This window comes from Mus caroli, chromosome 4 (assembly GCF_900094665.2).
Source record: "Mus caroli chromosome 4, CAROLI_EIJ_v1.1, whole genome shotgun sequence".
Classification (NCBI taxonomy): domain Eukaryota; kingdom Metazoa; phylum Chordata; class Mammalia; order Rodentia; family Muridae; genus Mus; species Mus caroli.
The window spans coordinates 108,325,366-108,340,416 of NC_034573.1; the positions used below are offsets into that span (position 1 = coordinate 108,325,366).

At 53.9% G+C, this 15,051-nt stretch overlaps 3 protein-coding genes and 1 long non-coding RNA gene across 4 annotated transcripts in view; 1 reads left to right on the top strand and 3 right to left on the bottom strand.

Moving 5' to 3' along the window:
* B4galt2 (beta-1,4-galactosyltransferase 2) overlaps window positions 1–4,328 on the bottom strand; it is a 10,713-nt gene extending 6,385 nt beyond the window's left edge. The window contains exons 1-4 of the mRNA XM_021160039.2: window positions 3,954–4,328; window positions 2,637–2,678; window positions 2,171–2,526; window positions 1,728–1,963 (exon numbers count right to left, since the gene is read on the bottom strand). Coding sequence (XP_021015698.1) covers window positions 1,728–1,963; window positions 2,171–2,474 — 540 coding nt within the window. The 5' untranslated portion in view covers window positions 2,475–2,526; window positions 2,637–2,678; window positions 3,954–4,328. The remainder of the gene's footprint in view (window positions 1–1,727; window positions 1,964–2,170; window positions 2,527–2,636; window positions 2,679–3,953) is intronic.
* An 851-nt stretch (window positions 4,329–5,179) lies between these two features.
* Window positions 5,180–8,125, bottom strand: Atp6v0b (ATPase H+ transporting V0 subunit b). Its single transcript, XM_021160091.2, has 8 exons — window positions 7,960–8,125; window positions 7,379–7,427; window positions 7,061–7,144; window positions 6,862–6,939; window positions 6,598–6,667; window positions 6,423–6,474; window positions 5,963–6,153; window positions 5,180–5,495 (listed from the first exon to the last, which is right to left on the bottom strand). The coding sequence occupies exons 1-8, from the start codon at window positions 8,024–8,026 to the stop codon at window positions 5,469–5,471; spliced, it is 618 nt and encodes a 205-aa protein (XP_021015750.1). The 5' UTR covers window positions 8,027–8,125; the 3' UTR covers window positions 5,180–5,468.
* A 71-nt stretch (window positions 8,126–8,196) lies between these two features.
* LOC110292639 lies at window positions 8,197–11,827 on the top strand. Its single transcript, XR_002377734.1, has 3 exons — window positions 8,197–8,258; window positions 8,892–8,951; window positions 11,767–11,827. It is a non-coding gene; the product is annotated as an uncharacterized LOC110292639 (long non-coding RNA).
* Dph2 (diphthamide biosynthesis 2) lies at window positions 9,735–13,175 on the bottom strand. The gene is made up of 6 exons (XM_021160090.2): window positions 12,562–13,175; window positions 12,163–12,275; window positions 11,763–11,986; window positions 10,886–11,569; window positions 10,624–10,800; window positions 9,735–10,544 (listed from the first exon to the last, which is right to left on the bottom strand). The coding sequence occupies exons 1-6, from the start codon at window positions 12,706–12,708 to the stop codon at window positions 10,420–10,422; spliced, it is 1,470 nt and encodes a 489-aa protein (XP_021015749.1). The 5' UTR covers window positions 12,709–13,175; the 3' UTR covers window positions 9,735–10,419.
* Between the last annotated feature and the right edge of the window lie 1,876 nt (window positions 13,176–15,051).

Consider the following 15,051-nt stretch of genomic DNA (forward strand, 5'->3'; position numbering starts at 1 on the left):
TTTGTAGACCAGGCTGGCCTCGAACTCAGAAATCCGCCTGCCTCTGCCTCCCGAGTGCTGGGATTAAAGGCGTGCGCCACCACGCCCGGCTGACCTTCACATGTAATCACAACAACATATACAGGTTACCCCTACTTCAAACAATGTTTGAAGTGTTCTGTGGTGATATGTGTGTAAACAAAACAAACAATGATAAGAAGCAATCTCTAAATTATGCGCTAATGAGATAGCTCAGTTGATAAAGCATTCACTGCCTAAGCCTGACCACTTGATCCAGGAACCTCAACCCCAAACCCATATAAATCAGGGAAGGAGAGAGCCCACAAAGTCCTCTCACCTCCGCATGCATGCCATGGCTTGAGTTCCCACACGCATGCGCACATACACACACACGCACACACACACATGCACACGCACACACGCACACACGCACACACACGCAAGCACCCACACATAGTCCATAATAAAAATTGTATAATAAAGAAATGTCTACATACCATTGTTTCCAGGTCCTCCTCTCCTTCAGAGACGTCCTGTCTGACTCCCTGCAAACTGTCCTACCTCTACCTCCCGCAGGCGCGTATCAATCCAGACAAGAGAGCACCCCCAGCCACTCTCCTCCACATTTGGCCTACCTTCTCTGGTCCCCATCCCACGAACACAGCAAACAGCCAAGACTGAAACCCTTCCTTTGTTTCCACAACTCTCTCCTCTCTCAGAGTGATGTCTCCCTTTACCCTATAAACCGCCTCACCGGTGAGCTCGTTCACCCGCTCTGTTCTGGCTGCTGTAATCCCTTCCTAATTGGTCACACTGCTTCTTGGCAACCCCTCCCTCCATTCTTCATGTGTAACCACAACAACATAGACAGGTTACCCCTACTTCAAACAATGGTGCCCCACAAACTCAGGCTAGACTTCAATTGTCAAGCATACCTCTCAAGCTTTTCTTGATTCGGCCTTCCCCAGTTCCCCCAGCTAACCATTGCTACACAGCCTGAATGTTGAACTCCACCCCTCAGCCAATAGTTCCTATACACAAGAGATCAGTTCTCTTGCTAAGCTCTGGTCTTCTAGGCTCCTCTTCCTAGAAGGTTCACCTCCTTCTCTTCCTCCCCTTACTGCCTGCTCATCTCTCCTAAGTGCAGGGCTGAAGCAGGCTTCTGTGTTCCCACTCCAATTACAACTGTATCCCTTCTTCCTGAGTTCTCCAGGAGCAGGGAAGGTACGCATCAGGTCTTCTCTGAGACCCGATGTCTGCTCTAGGCAGGGCTTAGATGCTTAAGAAACCTGAGGGTCCAGGCTGCCTGTGTCTTTCAGAGTCTAACTCTCCCTCTCTTTAAGGCCCTGCCAGTGCCTCCTAGTTGGTACATACTAGACCTCCATCGCCTTTGTCTTAACATCTCTTTTCTATTTTACAGTGACATCCCAAAGAGGTGACAAAACAAGCCATGTACACACTGCAATGGCACATGCCAACATTTATATGTTCATATCCCTTCTACACACATGACCTTCCTGTGTTCATGACAAACATGCACTCTTCATATCTATGTAGACTCACACAGCCGTGAACAGGCAAGGAACCACGGATTTCTCCAGCCCCGAGTGTCCACCAACAGGCACGAGGGTGTGCATCCCACATCCACATCCCTGAGCAGGCACATCCACAGGTGCACGTGAGCTCCTTGATGGCTACTGCACAGCTAAGGGCTGCAGACCACGCACCTGGTTGATGACATAGACACCGTAGCGCAGCCGCTGCCGCCTCAACATGGGGTGCAGATAGTGGAGCCAATAGCGTAGGTGGTGCTCCCGGTGTCTAAAGGGGATGATGACTGCCACAGTTTGGGCTGGGGTGCAGTCGGGTGGAGAATAGCGGCCGCCCAGGAGCACGCCTGGGTTTTCCCTCTGCACCCGTTCCAGAGGCATGGGTGAGGTGAATTCGATGACCACTCGGCCCACTGCAGGACAGTGTCAAGAGTCAGGGTCTTTGCCAGAATCCAGGGACACTAGCCACCTGGGAGTGGGCAGCAGAGCCCCAGGAATTGCCCTCTTTCAATAGACCTAGAGCCTTGGTGGCCTACGGTTCAGCACTCCACTTCCCTAGTCACATGGGTCAGGTCCTCTTCCCACCCCTACAACAGGTAGGCCCCTCTCTGCAGGCTCACCAAGACCAGGCGGCACGTCAGGACAGGGCGGAATGACTGGAGCTGTGGGACCAGGCCTGGCACTGGGCACTTCAGGCAGCCCGGAGCTAGCGGCAGTGGTGTTGGGCCGAGAGCAGTTGGTACTGCTGCTGGCTGCAGGGTAGAGGGCATGGGCTGGGCTTCGGGTACTGAAGCGGCTGAAAAAGGCCAGGTGCTGGGCATAGACGTCAAAGTAGAGGATGACGGCCACAAGGAAGTGCAGCAGGCAGAGAAGGAGCACAGCCTTGCAGACCCGCTCCAGCGTCCCCCCCAGCAGTCTGCTCATCCCGCAAGTGGCCAATGGCCCGCCCAATGGGCCCAAGCATCCGGCTGCCAGCCTGAACAGAGGGAGAGAGAGAGATCCCAGAGGTCAGGCAGGCTAGGACAGGTGATGAACCCCACCTGCTTCCGACGTGGCTGCTCATTCCCACTCCCTATCCACACTTACCTTTCATATACCTTGACACTCACGGGCTTGTTTGTGTTCTACCTGCAAACACACCAACAGTCGCTGGCAACTCAGTATCTGCTATCCTAGGCACACCCCAGCACTAACGCCACCTAACCATACACGTAAACCCTCACCGTACAACTCCGTACACGGGAACCCACAGCAGTACAGACAGGTGAATTTGATTACCCAGGACTGTACCTCGGCGCCGAACCACTTTTATCTACAGGCTCCACCTGTGGCCCAGGGACCAGCAACATCACAGGACAGAATCCTCAACACAGGACACATGGTTTAGAGAATGGATCACTTACTGAGTGCCCATCACATAGGAATTCTTTACACTATGGCTTCATTTAGTCCTTCCAAGGGCCATGACGGGAAGTCACTTAGACCCATGGCCAGTTTGAGCACTCAGATCCCAACAACAAGCAGGCCTAGCCAACTAGGACCAGGCTGAGAAGGAGCCTTCAACACTCAAGAGTGCCCTCCACCCAAAAAGGTGAGATGTTTAAACAGGTCCTTCCCACAAGGGACCAGAGAGCATACCGTGGGGCAAGCAATAGAGAGCCCCTCACCTAAGATTTCAGGCTAGCTAGCTCTGGAGCCTGATTAGCAAAGCTAGTTCTGATTCCTGAAATGGAGTACACTTGGACCCCAGAGGAGTAAACTTCATACGCTGGCAGAGGTGGTGGGGTCTGGGGGTGCCCTTGCTTGAACCAGGTCTCCCCTGTAGTTCCAAAAGGTCAAAAACTACTTCTGGCCGTGCTCCTGTGAGCAGAATAGCTCAAACAGTCACAAAATCACATAGACTTCTTTAGTACCAGCAGTCGGCACCCACACTCAAGGGACACACAGAGACCTACATATAGAGCTAGACACACTTGGGGTGACAGTAACATACGGTGCCACATATATCAACAAACCGCGGCCCGGACTTATACAAGCATAGCCATACACCCAGACCCACGTGCAAGTATTCCCAACCCCTCCCTCCAGGGCAGGGGCTCTGGGTCAGGCCAGCCACCAAACTGAGGGGTGCGTCTGGGCGGGGCTGGGAGGCTGAACACGTGGCACCTCGGGACGGGGGAGGCAGCAGAGGACAGGTGGGTGTGGAGCCCTGGGGAGGGGTGCATGCAGTGGGGGATGTGGATGTGGGGCCGGGGCCGAGCGCCTCTGCGAGACACAAGGCCGGGGCGAGCGAGGACAATGAGGGAGGCCGGATGGGGGCGGACGCCGGAGCCCAGGAGGCTAGCGGGATGGGGGTAGGGTGGGGTGCAGCCAGGCCGGGGGCAGCGCCGGTGCCTCGCTCACCGGGTCCTGGGCTGGGATCTGTGACGGCGCGCGGGCGGCCCCCTAGCCGGGCCGGGTCTGGAATGTCGGGGCCCTGGGTGGGGGGCCGCACGCGCCCTCCTCTCTCGCAGCGCTCGGGGCTCAGCAGGGGGCGCCGCTCCAGCTCGGGTAGGGATCCCGGCTCCAGCAGCTGTGGACGGCTCTGTCCCCCATGGCCCGGCCCCACCGCCCGGTCAGCGGTCCCCGAGGCTCCGGGGCCACCTCCCGCCGCCGCCGCGGGCCATGGAGCCGAGCCGCCCCGGGAGGCAGGGCGGGGCCGGGCAGACCCACGGACCGGCGGACCGACGGACCACTGCGCTGCCGCCTCCCTCCCGCGCTACGGCTCCTCGGAGGGGCAGGCCAGGCCGGCGCGCCCGCGCGCGCGCCCCCGCGGCCCCCGCCTCCAGTGCGCCCGCACGCGCCGCGCGCCGCTCCGCCGCCCGCCCCTGCCGTTGGCCCTGCGCGGCCCAGCCAGCGGGGAGGTGCGTTTGCGGATGCCTGAGACCCAGGAAGGGCGCAGGAATCCATCAGGTTCTTCCATCAGCTTGCCTTAGGGATGGGAAGAGACCAGGAGCCGGATGGCTAAGGCCCTTCAGGTATTTGGGACGGGGTCTGGATAGTGGGCAATTCAGAGGGTTAGGGCCTTGCCAACTCTTTCCTGGAAGCATGAGTCAAGGTCAGCCAACCAGGGCTGCCTGCTGGGTAAGACCCCTAAAGGTGTTGACTGAAAAGGACTTATTAGGTAAAAGCAGGTTGGGTAAGATTTGGGGTGGTGGTGGTGTTGGAATCAAGAATTGTATAGGAATAGGCGGAGCTGAACAGGGCTCCAGGAACTAAGACCATAGAAGAGGTTTCTGGAGGGTTAGGTGTTCATACTGGACTATCAAATGTAAAACACTGTTCTCCAGGAAAGTCCAGGTGCGGGGAGTTTTCAGGATAGCAACAGAGAGGAGAATTAGCTGTAGTGAGTTTGGGTCTAGTGCACAGGGGTCCAAAGGCATAGGGCTAGGAGGATCTCAGAGCCCAGACTCTTCAATGAAGAGGTGCCAGCATTACAGTCAGCCTAGCACCCTGACCTCCCACCCAGGAGCCAGCACGGTCCACAGCAGAGATGATGTGTAGACAGAAAGTTACAAGAGGTTGGAGTGAGTGAACAGGTCCTCCCCTTCCTCTGTGAAAGGTGTCGCAAGGGGCCAACAGAAGCCTCATGACTGGGACAAATACCAAGTTTATTTCACAAACACTAGGAAGATGGGCTGGATGGGGGTTGAGGGGGGCACAGGTGCACAGCTGTACACAGTCACCATCAGCAGCCCACTCCCCACACTGGGGTTCAGTCTGGACTGCAATGCCTCCAGAGTCAACAGGCAGCAAGAGGTGAGTGCAGGGGGGACCCTGAACACCAAGCCCCAGAAAGGCTGAGGGACACAGCTCCAGCTGTCCCAGGAAAACCAGCAATAAATAACAGTAGGGCACGGCCCCACCCATACAGGTCATCTAGTCACCCATCTTCACTCTGGAGGTCTGCAAAGGAAGAACAGGACAAATCAGGCAGGGGCAGTGACCAGTGACAAGAGCAGAACCAGCAGGCCAGTGGGTGGACAGACGGACAGATGTGGACAGTAACAAAGGAGCTCAGCTGTACAACAAAGAAGTCCTATGGACAGTGTTAGTGTCGCCAAGAGTCAGCCCAGTCAAGTACCTAAGTCACCTTTAGACCTTCAGGCCAGTCTCCCAGTCACAAACTCACACACTGGAAAATATGAATTTAGACATGCTAGTCTACTGACAAGCGTGTCATACATACAGAACACAGACCCTGAGAGACAGAAACGCCACAAAGACATTTTCAGAGGCAGCAGAGGAAAGAGATGCAAATGGAGAGACTAAAGAAAAGATGCGTGCATCTAGAGCAGGAGACAAAGGGGGACCAAGAGATGGGAAGGGGAAAGAAGGGAGCCACTTCTGTTCCTCTCTAGGGGGACTCGCACCTGAAGGATTGCGACAATGACCCCAAAGAGGCCAATGGCACTGCCAAAGATCTCCACGATGAGAATTTTTACAAAGAGGCTGGGGTTCTGTGCATCCGCCAGGGCGGCCCCACTGCCCACGATGCCCACGCAGACTCCACAGAACAGGTTGGAGAGACCGACTGTGAGGCCAGCCCCAAACATGGAGTAACCTGGAGGATAAGAAGTAGCTCATGAGGCGGAGGCAAGCAGGAGAGGAATGGTCCAGTGTGGGCTAGCGGGGCCAGTCCCACCCCAACTCTGCAGAGCTGAGACTCTCAGCTGTGGAGCCAGGAAGTAGGAGCAAGTGTGTAAGGCCCAGACGTGTATGTGTGGTAGGGTGTCTGTTTCACTATGTCATTATGTAGTGCTACCCCCCTCCCAGGACTGGGATTAAAGGCCCAGCGCACCATGCTGAGTGAGCTCTATGTTACTCACTTACCTGCATGGTAGTTTCGATGGCCAATGGCCTTGGGCTCCGTAGCACTGAAAGGCTGTGAGGGGCAGAATAAGTCCTCAGAAGGCATTCCTTAATGCACCTACCTTCTCTTCCCTCCAATCTTTAGGGAAAGCATAGGCATTTCGATGGATACCCGTCCCTGCTGGTTTTCCCTTACCTCAGCCATGTTGCTGATGACAATTGCCATGATGATGCCATAGATGGCCACTGCTTCACAGAAGATAATACTGGCAACAGTGATGGTAAATGGTGGGGGAGGGGGAGGGAAAAGAGGTAAGAAGGAAATCAGCCATTTCTGCAGAAAATCCCCAGCCAACTTTCCCTGACTCACATACACGCTACAATGAGACGGGTCACAAGCCAGCATGTCATCCGACCCCCATCACAGCTAGTTTTGACATGCAGAAGCCTTTACACTTACCTAACCAAGTTCTTGGTTTTGATTCTGGGGGCTTTCACCCCACCCCCAATAATGGATGAGCCGGTTATATAGATTCCCCTGGTGAAGGGTAAAAAACTGATTAAAGGAGTTGCTGTCCCCAGGATGATTAAGAACCCAGTGATGATTCCACCTGCCACGACTTGGCACCTCCCACTCGTCCCGCCACTCCAACACTCACCAGGCTGCTCCAACCACAGACAGAGAAATTGCTAGGCCAATGCCCAGATTCGACCACATGAAGGGGGAAGTTTCTGTCAGGAACCTGGTGTGGAAACAGGGAAGGAAAAAAGCAATTGAGCTATGGACAGGAAAGGACAGGGGTGGGGAGGCCACACAAAACTCAGTGTCCACCCAGCTCCAGCCCACCAGTCCCAGACGTTGCATCTCTAGATTTTCTATTTCCCAAAGGTCCGTGTGTCTGAAGAGCTGGGCTGGGGCTCAGACCACAGCAGGGAGGAGGGGCTCCTAGGAGAATCCTCTCCATGCCCTCCCTTACCATGCCACATCAAAGCGAAAGCCCAGGTCAAAGATGGTGTAGCAGATTCCTGAAGCAATAAGGAAAGGAGTTAAAGGGTTGCTCTTTCGAGACACTGTCCCCAACCTAGGAAAAAAAAAACTGCCCAACTGTCAAACTGTCAGCCACCTACATCTAATTAGACAAGCGAAGAGTCCCGGAGCGAAACAGCACCTCCACCCAGGCCTCCATTTTTTTTTTTTTTCGGCCACTCCCTAGGTAACCCGTCTTAATGACACCAAGCCCCTTCACGGGCCGGAGGGAACGGGCGCTGCGTCCAGGCCGCGCCAGATCCTGCCGGCCCAATCGCTGTTTACCCAACAAGATGTGAATGGGTGGGGGAGGGCAAGGAGGAAAAAGGGGAAGCGGGGCGCCCAAATATGCGGCTCGCGGACGAGAGGTCAGGAACCTGGCGTCGCGACCCTGGAAAAGCCGGTGTGACTCTCGCAGCCCAGGGCCAGCCTCCTCCGTCGCGGGAGGGCACCGCGCGGGGCTGGCTCCGGCTGCCACCTGCCCCCCGCCCCAACCAGCAGGCCACCTTGGGCCGCCTGGGCCCCGCTCACCCACAACGACCATGCAGGCCCAGAAGGCCACAAAGATCCCGAGGTAGAGCAACTCCAGCCCCGTCATGGCAGCGGCGACGGCAGGGGTCGGATCGGTGGGACCTGAGCTTAACCGCGTCCACCGTCCGCCCCGCAGTCTGTCGGCCCGCCCCGCAGCGCCACCTGACCGGCGCACGTGATGCGCCGGCCCCACGTGACCCCCGCGCACAGTGACTGGCTGCCTGAGGCCCGGCCCTGGTAGACGTCATGCCGCGGAGCACTGCGGTGGTTGTAGTTTCGTCGGGCGTTCTCCGTGACAGGTACTGGCTCTCCACCTGCGCTGCTGGTTCCCTAACTTCCCACCGGACTCCCAGTTTACTCACCAATCACTGCTGATCCTTCCGGTCTGTTCTAGTCCTGCCTAGTTCCCTCTGCTTGAAGCAGGATTTCGCAGTGCCTAGCTAATGCCTGCTGGTCATCGGAGGTCATTCTAAGTTGTCTTTTCCAGCCCAGAGGTAGGGTGGAATGCCAGACGCGAATGCCCATGATGCCCAGGTGATCTTATAAGGCCATGCCATTCTCCTGTTCAAATTCCCTGTGGATCCTATTTCACTCGTGACAGAATGATCCGTAGGACCCTAAAGTATGCAAAGCAGGCACTGTAACAGAGCTAAGCTCCAGGTCCCTAATAGACAACCCTCCTAGCTATTCCTCATCAGGCACAGCCCACCCTTGCATCTGCCCCTCTCTCGCTTCCAGACTTTGCTCACCTTCAAGCCCTTCCTTACCTATTCTGTTTAATATTCCAACCCCAATCTCCCTTTAAACAGTCCCCTTTCTTTTCCAGATTTGTGTTTTCCCATAATTGTTATCCCTTGATAAATTATTTTCCTCTGGTTCTTATCTCCGGTTGATACAGTACATTTTGTTTTGTTTCTGACCATTCTCCCTAGGGGGCCGGAGCACCATGGTTCATGTTGGACTCACTACTGTTTCTAGCGCCTGACATACAGGTGGGTTCTCATAACATGCACACAGAATACATGATGGATGCTCATTTTAACTCAGTCCCCATGTCAGTTACAGCTCTGCCTTTACCATTAGCCTGTGCACTACATGATCTGGATGCTGCCAATATAAGATTCTTTCCCTAATGTGGACAATAAGTAAATTTTGTTTTCTTCTGGGACCCAATACACACACACACACACACACACACACACACACTGGGAAACCCTAGGACCAACTCTCTGGTTTTTGTTTTGTTTTGCTTTGTTTTTTGAGACAGGGTTTCTCTGTATAGCCCTGGCTGTCCTGGAACTCACTTTGTAGACCAGGTTGGCCTCGAACTCAGAAATGCGCCTGCCTCTGCCTCCCAAGTGCTGAGATTAAAGGCATGCACCACCACTGCCCGGCCCATAGAACTAACTCTCTACCAAGGACAAGCACTCTATCAAGATATACCCCCAAAACTCTACTTTGATTGAAGCACCCACCCTGGTGACTGAGTCTTTGTTTAGGCCCAAATGTTCATTTCACTCTGTTTATTCTGAATATTTTTTTCTCTCTAAGACCCAGCTTAGGGCTCCTCTGTCTGGGTTGCCTCTTGAGTCCCCTTCAGGAGCCTACTATGAGAGCCAGCTGCACCTGGGGCTCCCTTCACACAATTATATTTCGTGGGGTTACTATTTCCTCCCAAGCACATTTTGAGGACAGTAATCTGGTTAAATATAACTCACATATCCATCCACAGGAACTGTGTAGAACCGAGCTTTAGTGAATAAAGAGAAACAGGAAAAAAAGTATTCCATTTATTTCAGTGTCTTTGTTGTCCCCAAGAAACAAGTCTGAGTCGATGTAGCCCAGCAAAGTCCCACAAGCAGCCACATAAGTGCTTGAAATGTAATTAGTGTAACGGGACAAATAGTTTTTCATCCACTTTAAATGGCAAAAGTCATGTGTCCAGTGAATATTGTCTTGGACAGTGCAGGTTTAGACCAGAGGCTCTCAATGAGGAGAGACATCTGCCAACATGTAGAGATAATCTGGGTTATCCTAGCTCAGTGGGGGAGGAAGGGAGGTGTTTCTGTTTCTGTCAGCTGAAGCTATACATCCTTCTCTATATGGAGTAGCCTCTGCAGTAAAGAATTACTCTGCCCAAAGTGTCAGCAGTGCTGAGGGGGAAGAACTCCGGTCTGGATCATCCAACTTCTGCCCCTGACCAAGGGCAGAACCGCTGCACCCCAGGCACTGGGATCAGCCCTGAGACCCTCCCTGCATCCCCACCCCCACCCTAGTCAAATAGGCACTTACTGCACTGATCCACGGCAGCACAGGCTATAGGCTAGACAGCTCCTCAGAGAAGAGCTGCCTACACTCCCTGTGCCTAGGCATCAAGTGTCCCTGTGACAGGATGAGATGTTGGTCAGGGAGAACAGGTCCCGCAGACTTATCACTCTCTGGCTCTCCCCTCCCAAGGTATCAGCTGCTTCCCTCATCCTCGTAGGCAATGGCGATACCTCGTCTTCCTCTGACGGCTTCTTTCACTGGTGTCTGGCCCAAGCGGGGCTCCAGGCCCTGCCAGTTCCGAGAACTAAGGAATGAAGCTACAGAGGGAAAGAAGACAAGCTGTGTGGGCTGGACCTGGACAAAACTCTAGCAGGGGGCAGGTGTTTGCATGTTTACCTGCAGGGCTGCTCTCAGCCAGCTCCAGTTGGGGCCTTGGAATTAAGGCAGAACATGTAGTGTCATCTGATGACTTGCAAGGAGGTGGTGGTCGGAGCTCCCCCGAAATTAGTGACACATCTGGGGTATCCCACAACTCTGACTCAGGTGGAGGGAGTGGCACATGGAAGGGAGAACCTGACGCAGGAGGAGAAAAGAAAGCTATCCCGGTTTTTCAACTCCAACCCCAACTTTCAAACCCAGATGCGGCCTTGCCACTCACCAGGCAACAGCTCTGCATAATGTGTGAGGTGGGGAGCCAGGCCTGGCGGGGGCCAGGCAGGGTTGCAGGCAGCCTCCAATTCACATGGCGTCAATACAGGCCGAAAGAAGCCACCCGAAGGCTGGGGGGCTAGTGCCCCCAGGGGACAGGCTAACAGCACAAAGACGTCCATCTCAGGGAAGTTGGCAAGCTTGGCGGGTGTGGGCTTCCCCACGGCTAACACATAGCTACGTTTTCCAGCAGCTTCTGTCAGTTTCCGCAAGTGTGCCAGTGCCTCACGGTGTCGAGCCACACCTAATGTGCCTGCCAGCAGCCCTACCACACGGGCATCTCTGGCCCTCTCTATGAGATACAGTCTTCGGGCTCTTAGTCTCCCAGCCTTGGCACCCTGGTCTTGTGTCTGTCCTGTGTCTGGACAACAGGAAAAGAAGGGCCGTCCTGGTGTCCACCCCAAGAGCAGTCTGCTCAGGTCGGGATCAAGGTTGGAGTCCGAGCTTGCTTGAGAAACCCCTACATAGAAGGCGCCATATTCTTCCAGACGTCTCCCTGGGTTCAGGGGGAAGCAGCGCCCAAAACGCTCCAGGGACTCAGGCTGTGAGCTCGGGGATCCCACTGGCAGGGGAAGAGCTGGGCTGGAGATGAGCAGATCTTGGTACTTTGGGCGCAGGAGCATGGCCAAAGGCTCTGAAAGAGGTGCATCAGAGTTGAAGTCTGGGAAAGTAAGAGATGTCTCATCCCCAGATGCCTCAATGTGACCCTAAAGGACAAGCTAGGCCAACTGAGGCCAAGAGCTCTAGGAAAGTGTGCTTAAATAGGGGAAATTAAGGCATGAGGCCGTGGACCCACCCTTCTTTCCCTCACAGGTATAATTTCTCACCTAGGGCATGGGCACAAGCTGGCTCACTCAGCAGTACCACCGGGGCTGTCGGATCTGGGTTCTGGGCTTCAAAGGCCTTCGCACAGAGCTCTAAAGCAACAGGACGCTGACCAAGGACAAAGGTGATGGGCAGCTGCGAGGCTGGGGGACTTAAGCAGGCAGGACCGAAGTGCACAAGGGCTTGAGTTCCAGCCTGCTCGGCACCCAGGACATCCACACAGCAGCTACAGGGGAGAGAGCATTGGTGAGAGGTGTTCCCTACCTGGAGAGAAGAGTTGTCATCAATGGGAAATTGGCCAGTGGAGAAAATGGCACCAAGCTAGGAATTCACTGTCACTGAGGGAAGCTGGCATCAGGAGCTTCTCATCGTGCAAACACAGTGGGCAGGGAGACCCCATACCTGCCATAAGCTGTGTCCCCTAAAATGAACATCTTAGCTCCTGTGACTTCCTCCAGCCGGGCAGCCACCGCTCCCGCATCTCCTAGTAACTGGTCAGGGAACTGCAAAGCCACCTGTAAATACAAGCCACAAGTCAGCGACAACCTCACTCCACCAACAGCCTCTGCCAAAAAAAAAAAAAAAAAAAAACTCCACTAAACTTCCCAAGCCCCTACTTCTAAGGGGGCAGCCAGCCCCACAGAGTTGTGGGTAATCCGTGCGATACGGGCGGGTCCCGACTTTCTCAACCCACTTGTCCCCACATAGCACCCAAAGTCCCAATCTTCGCAACCCATGCCCAGAGGAGAGCCCGCGCCCCGCGCCCTCTTTTCGCGCCCCATTCTCCGAACCAGACCTCACCCGCTGACATCCTAAATCGCAAACAAATTTCGTGACTCGCTCCAGCTCATACACGCGGTCCAGGTCTTCAGGAGGAGTGAACTGTCCTGGAACGCCCGCCTCCCGTTGCAGGGCTGCCTCCGCAGGGCTGCTGAACGTAGACTCCATTGGGCGCAGCTTGGGTGGGGTGAGATGCAGCTGCACCCTCAAAAGTCCTCGAGGTCACAGCAGCTCTGTTTGTGGATCGGGACCAACCTGTCCTCCGGTCCTAGGATCGAAACCGCACGCTTCCAAATTCCCGGCTCTCCACTACACATGGACCTACGGAAATTACTTCCGGGTTCAAGGACTACCCACAGAGAACCAATCACCAGCCTCTCACTCAGGACCAATCGGAAGTGCCGCAAAGCCTTGTGGGTGTTGTGGTTCCACTGGCTAAAGCTTCTTCCTGGATACCCTAAGGCCAGCCTGCCGGTGCCCTCTAATTTCTAAATCACTAATTCAGTGTGAGCAGGCTTTATATGCTGATCATATTTAAACGCGCGCGCGTGTGCACGTATATACATACAGTGAGAGCAAGGGTCCTTATACAGCTCAGGTCTTCAGGGTTGGCTGCAAGCTCCCTAATCCACCAAGCCATCTTCACAGCCCCCAGAATTTGAAACAGGGTCTTGCTGTGTGACCGAGCTGGATCTCCCAGTACTGCATAATTTCCAACTCAGTGCCCACTGCTTGGGTTTGAATATTTGTGGGCAGGTACTTACTGCCAGACATCGTAAAATGTCTCTATGTCCTTTGTCTGCTAGAGAATTGTCCCACAACTAACTTTACAGAACAGTCTACTGTCCTCACGGTCTGTCAACCAAACACTGACCCTTGCTAAGTTCACCAGGCACTACATCATTAGAAGCAAGAATTATCCCATATAGATAAGGAAACAAAACAAAGCCATGTCTGCTGGTTCTAGAAACTGGGCTTTAGAGCCCGAATTTATTCTCTCACCCCACCTCCTTGGGACTGAACCTGGGGCCTCCTGCATGGTAAGCAAGGACTGAGCTATATCCCACATTCTCCCACACGACTTCTTATCATAAGGAGGGATGGGAGAGGAAGACTCTCTTCACGTGATGCCGTAGGGAAAAAGGACTGAAAACATGTGGCGCATCTCTGCATCCTCCAGGAGAGCTGAGAAATCAGGACTGTGGGAATGGGACTAACGGGGCTGGAGAAATGCTTCAGTGGCTAAGAGCACTTGCTGTTTTTGCAGTGGGTTCAGTTACCACCACCCACATGGTGGCTCATAACTATGTGTAACTCCAGTTCTAGGAGGTCCCTTTCCTAATACCTGCAGGGAACTATACTCAGGTGGTGCGCAGATATAAATTCAGCCATACACACATACACATATATTTTTTTTAATTGGGACTGAGGAGTGGGATAAATAATGAAGTGGAAGACACTGATGCTACTAGCTGGCTGCGGAAGACACTGGATGGAAAAGAATGAAAGGCAGAATCGGTACAAAAGCTGGGGAAGATCAGAGGATGGGATGCAGTTACCTATCCAGCAAGTGGACTCAGATGTCATAGATGGGAGTGGGGAGAACTCAGCCCGTTCTTTTGATCTTACTGATGGGTAACCAGAAAGAAGGGCAGGGCAGACAGAACTACAGAGAAAGTAAAGGAAGGAGTCCGGCTGCCGTGCGCTGTCCGTGGTCCTGACGGGCTGATCTGATCTGTGTTAAAGGTGCTAAGAGGGAGAGCTAGGGGTACACATTAGGTAACCCTTATTCCTCCTTTAAGGGATGAAAGGCCTTCCAGTTCCTCTCACTCCACCCTACTTTCTACAGCCCTCCTGACCACGTGCAAGTGGTGTTCTAAAACACCTTATCAAGGTGCAGGTGGTACACTGGCCACAGCCCAGCTCTCTGACCCCTTGAAATGTACTCAATATAAATGAACATAAATAAAAACAAAATACCATATCACACATCCATCCTGGAAATCTAATCTCCACACCATTTCTTCCCATACCCCAGGTGGATCCTGAAGGCACATAGTCTCAACAGAAATGCAACTTTCTCCACAGAGCCATTCCGAACCCATTCTCTACTGAGTACATTAGCTACGATGGGGCCAGCCTTTGTTTGGCTTAGAACCAGGGACCTAGTACTCAGATTAAGTTGCTAAATGTATGCATGAATCTAACGGGAGTCTATATGGGCTGCTGCTGCTGCAGTACTGTAGCCTCTCACCCGGTGAGCAAGAACAGGCAGTATTTGGTTCCAGGCGAGGCAGCTTGGATGATAATACCCTCCCTGAGAGCTAGGTGTCTACTCCATTCTTTGTTTGTTTTGTTTTTTGAGACAGGTTCTCATTATTCAGCGCTGGATATCGTGGAACTCACTGTGTAGATAGACCAGGCTGACCTTGAACTTACACAGGTCCGCTGGCCTTTGCCTCCCAAGGGCTAGGATTAAAGGCATTTGGTACCACACCCTCCCTATGTCCC

What these genes read in the sequence shown, in the direction of transcription:
- Atp6v0b (XM_021160091.2), bottom strand. Translation starts at nt 8,026, where the DNA reads ATGACGGGGCTGGAGTTGCTCTACCTCGGGATCTTTGTGGCCTTCTGG. An exon ending in TCATCAGCAACATGGCTGAG is followed by an intron (nt 6,475 to 6,597) that starts GTAAGGGAAAAC and finishes TGCCCCTCACAG; the next exon opens with CCTTTCAGTGCTACGGAGCC. An exon ending in CCATCGAAACTACCATGCAG is followed by an intron (nt 6,154 to 6,422) that starts GTAAGTGAGTAA and finishes CTTATCCTCCAG; the next exon opens with GTTACTCCATGTTTGGGGCT.
- Dph2 (XM_021160090.2), bottom strand. Translation starts at nt 12,708, where the DNA reads ATGGAGTCTACGTTCAGCAGCCCTGCGGAGGCAGCCCTGCAACGGGAG. An exon ending in GGGGACACAGCTTATGGCAG is followed by an intron (nt 11,987 to 12,162) that starts GTATGGGGTCTC and finishes TCTCCCCTGTAG; the next exon opens with CTGCTGTGTGGATGTCCTGG. An exon ending in GGCTGAGAGCAGCCCTGCAG is followed by an intron (nt 10,545 to 10,623) that starts GTAAACATGCAA and finishes TTCCCTCTGTAG; the next exon opens with CTTCATTCCTTAGTTCTCGG.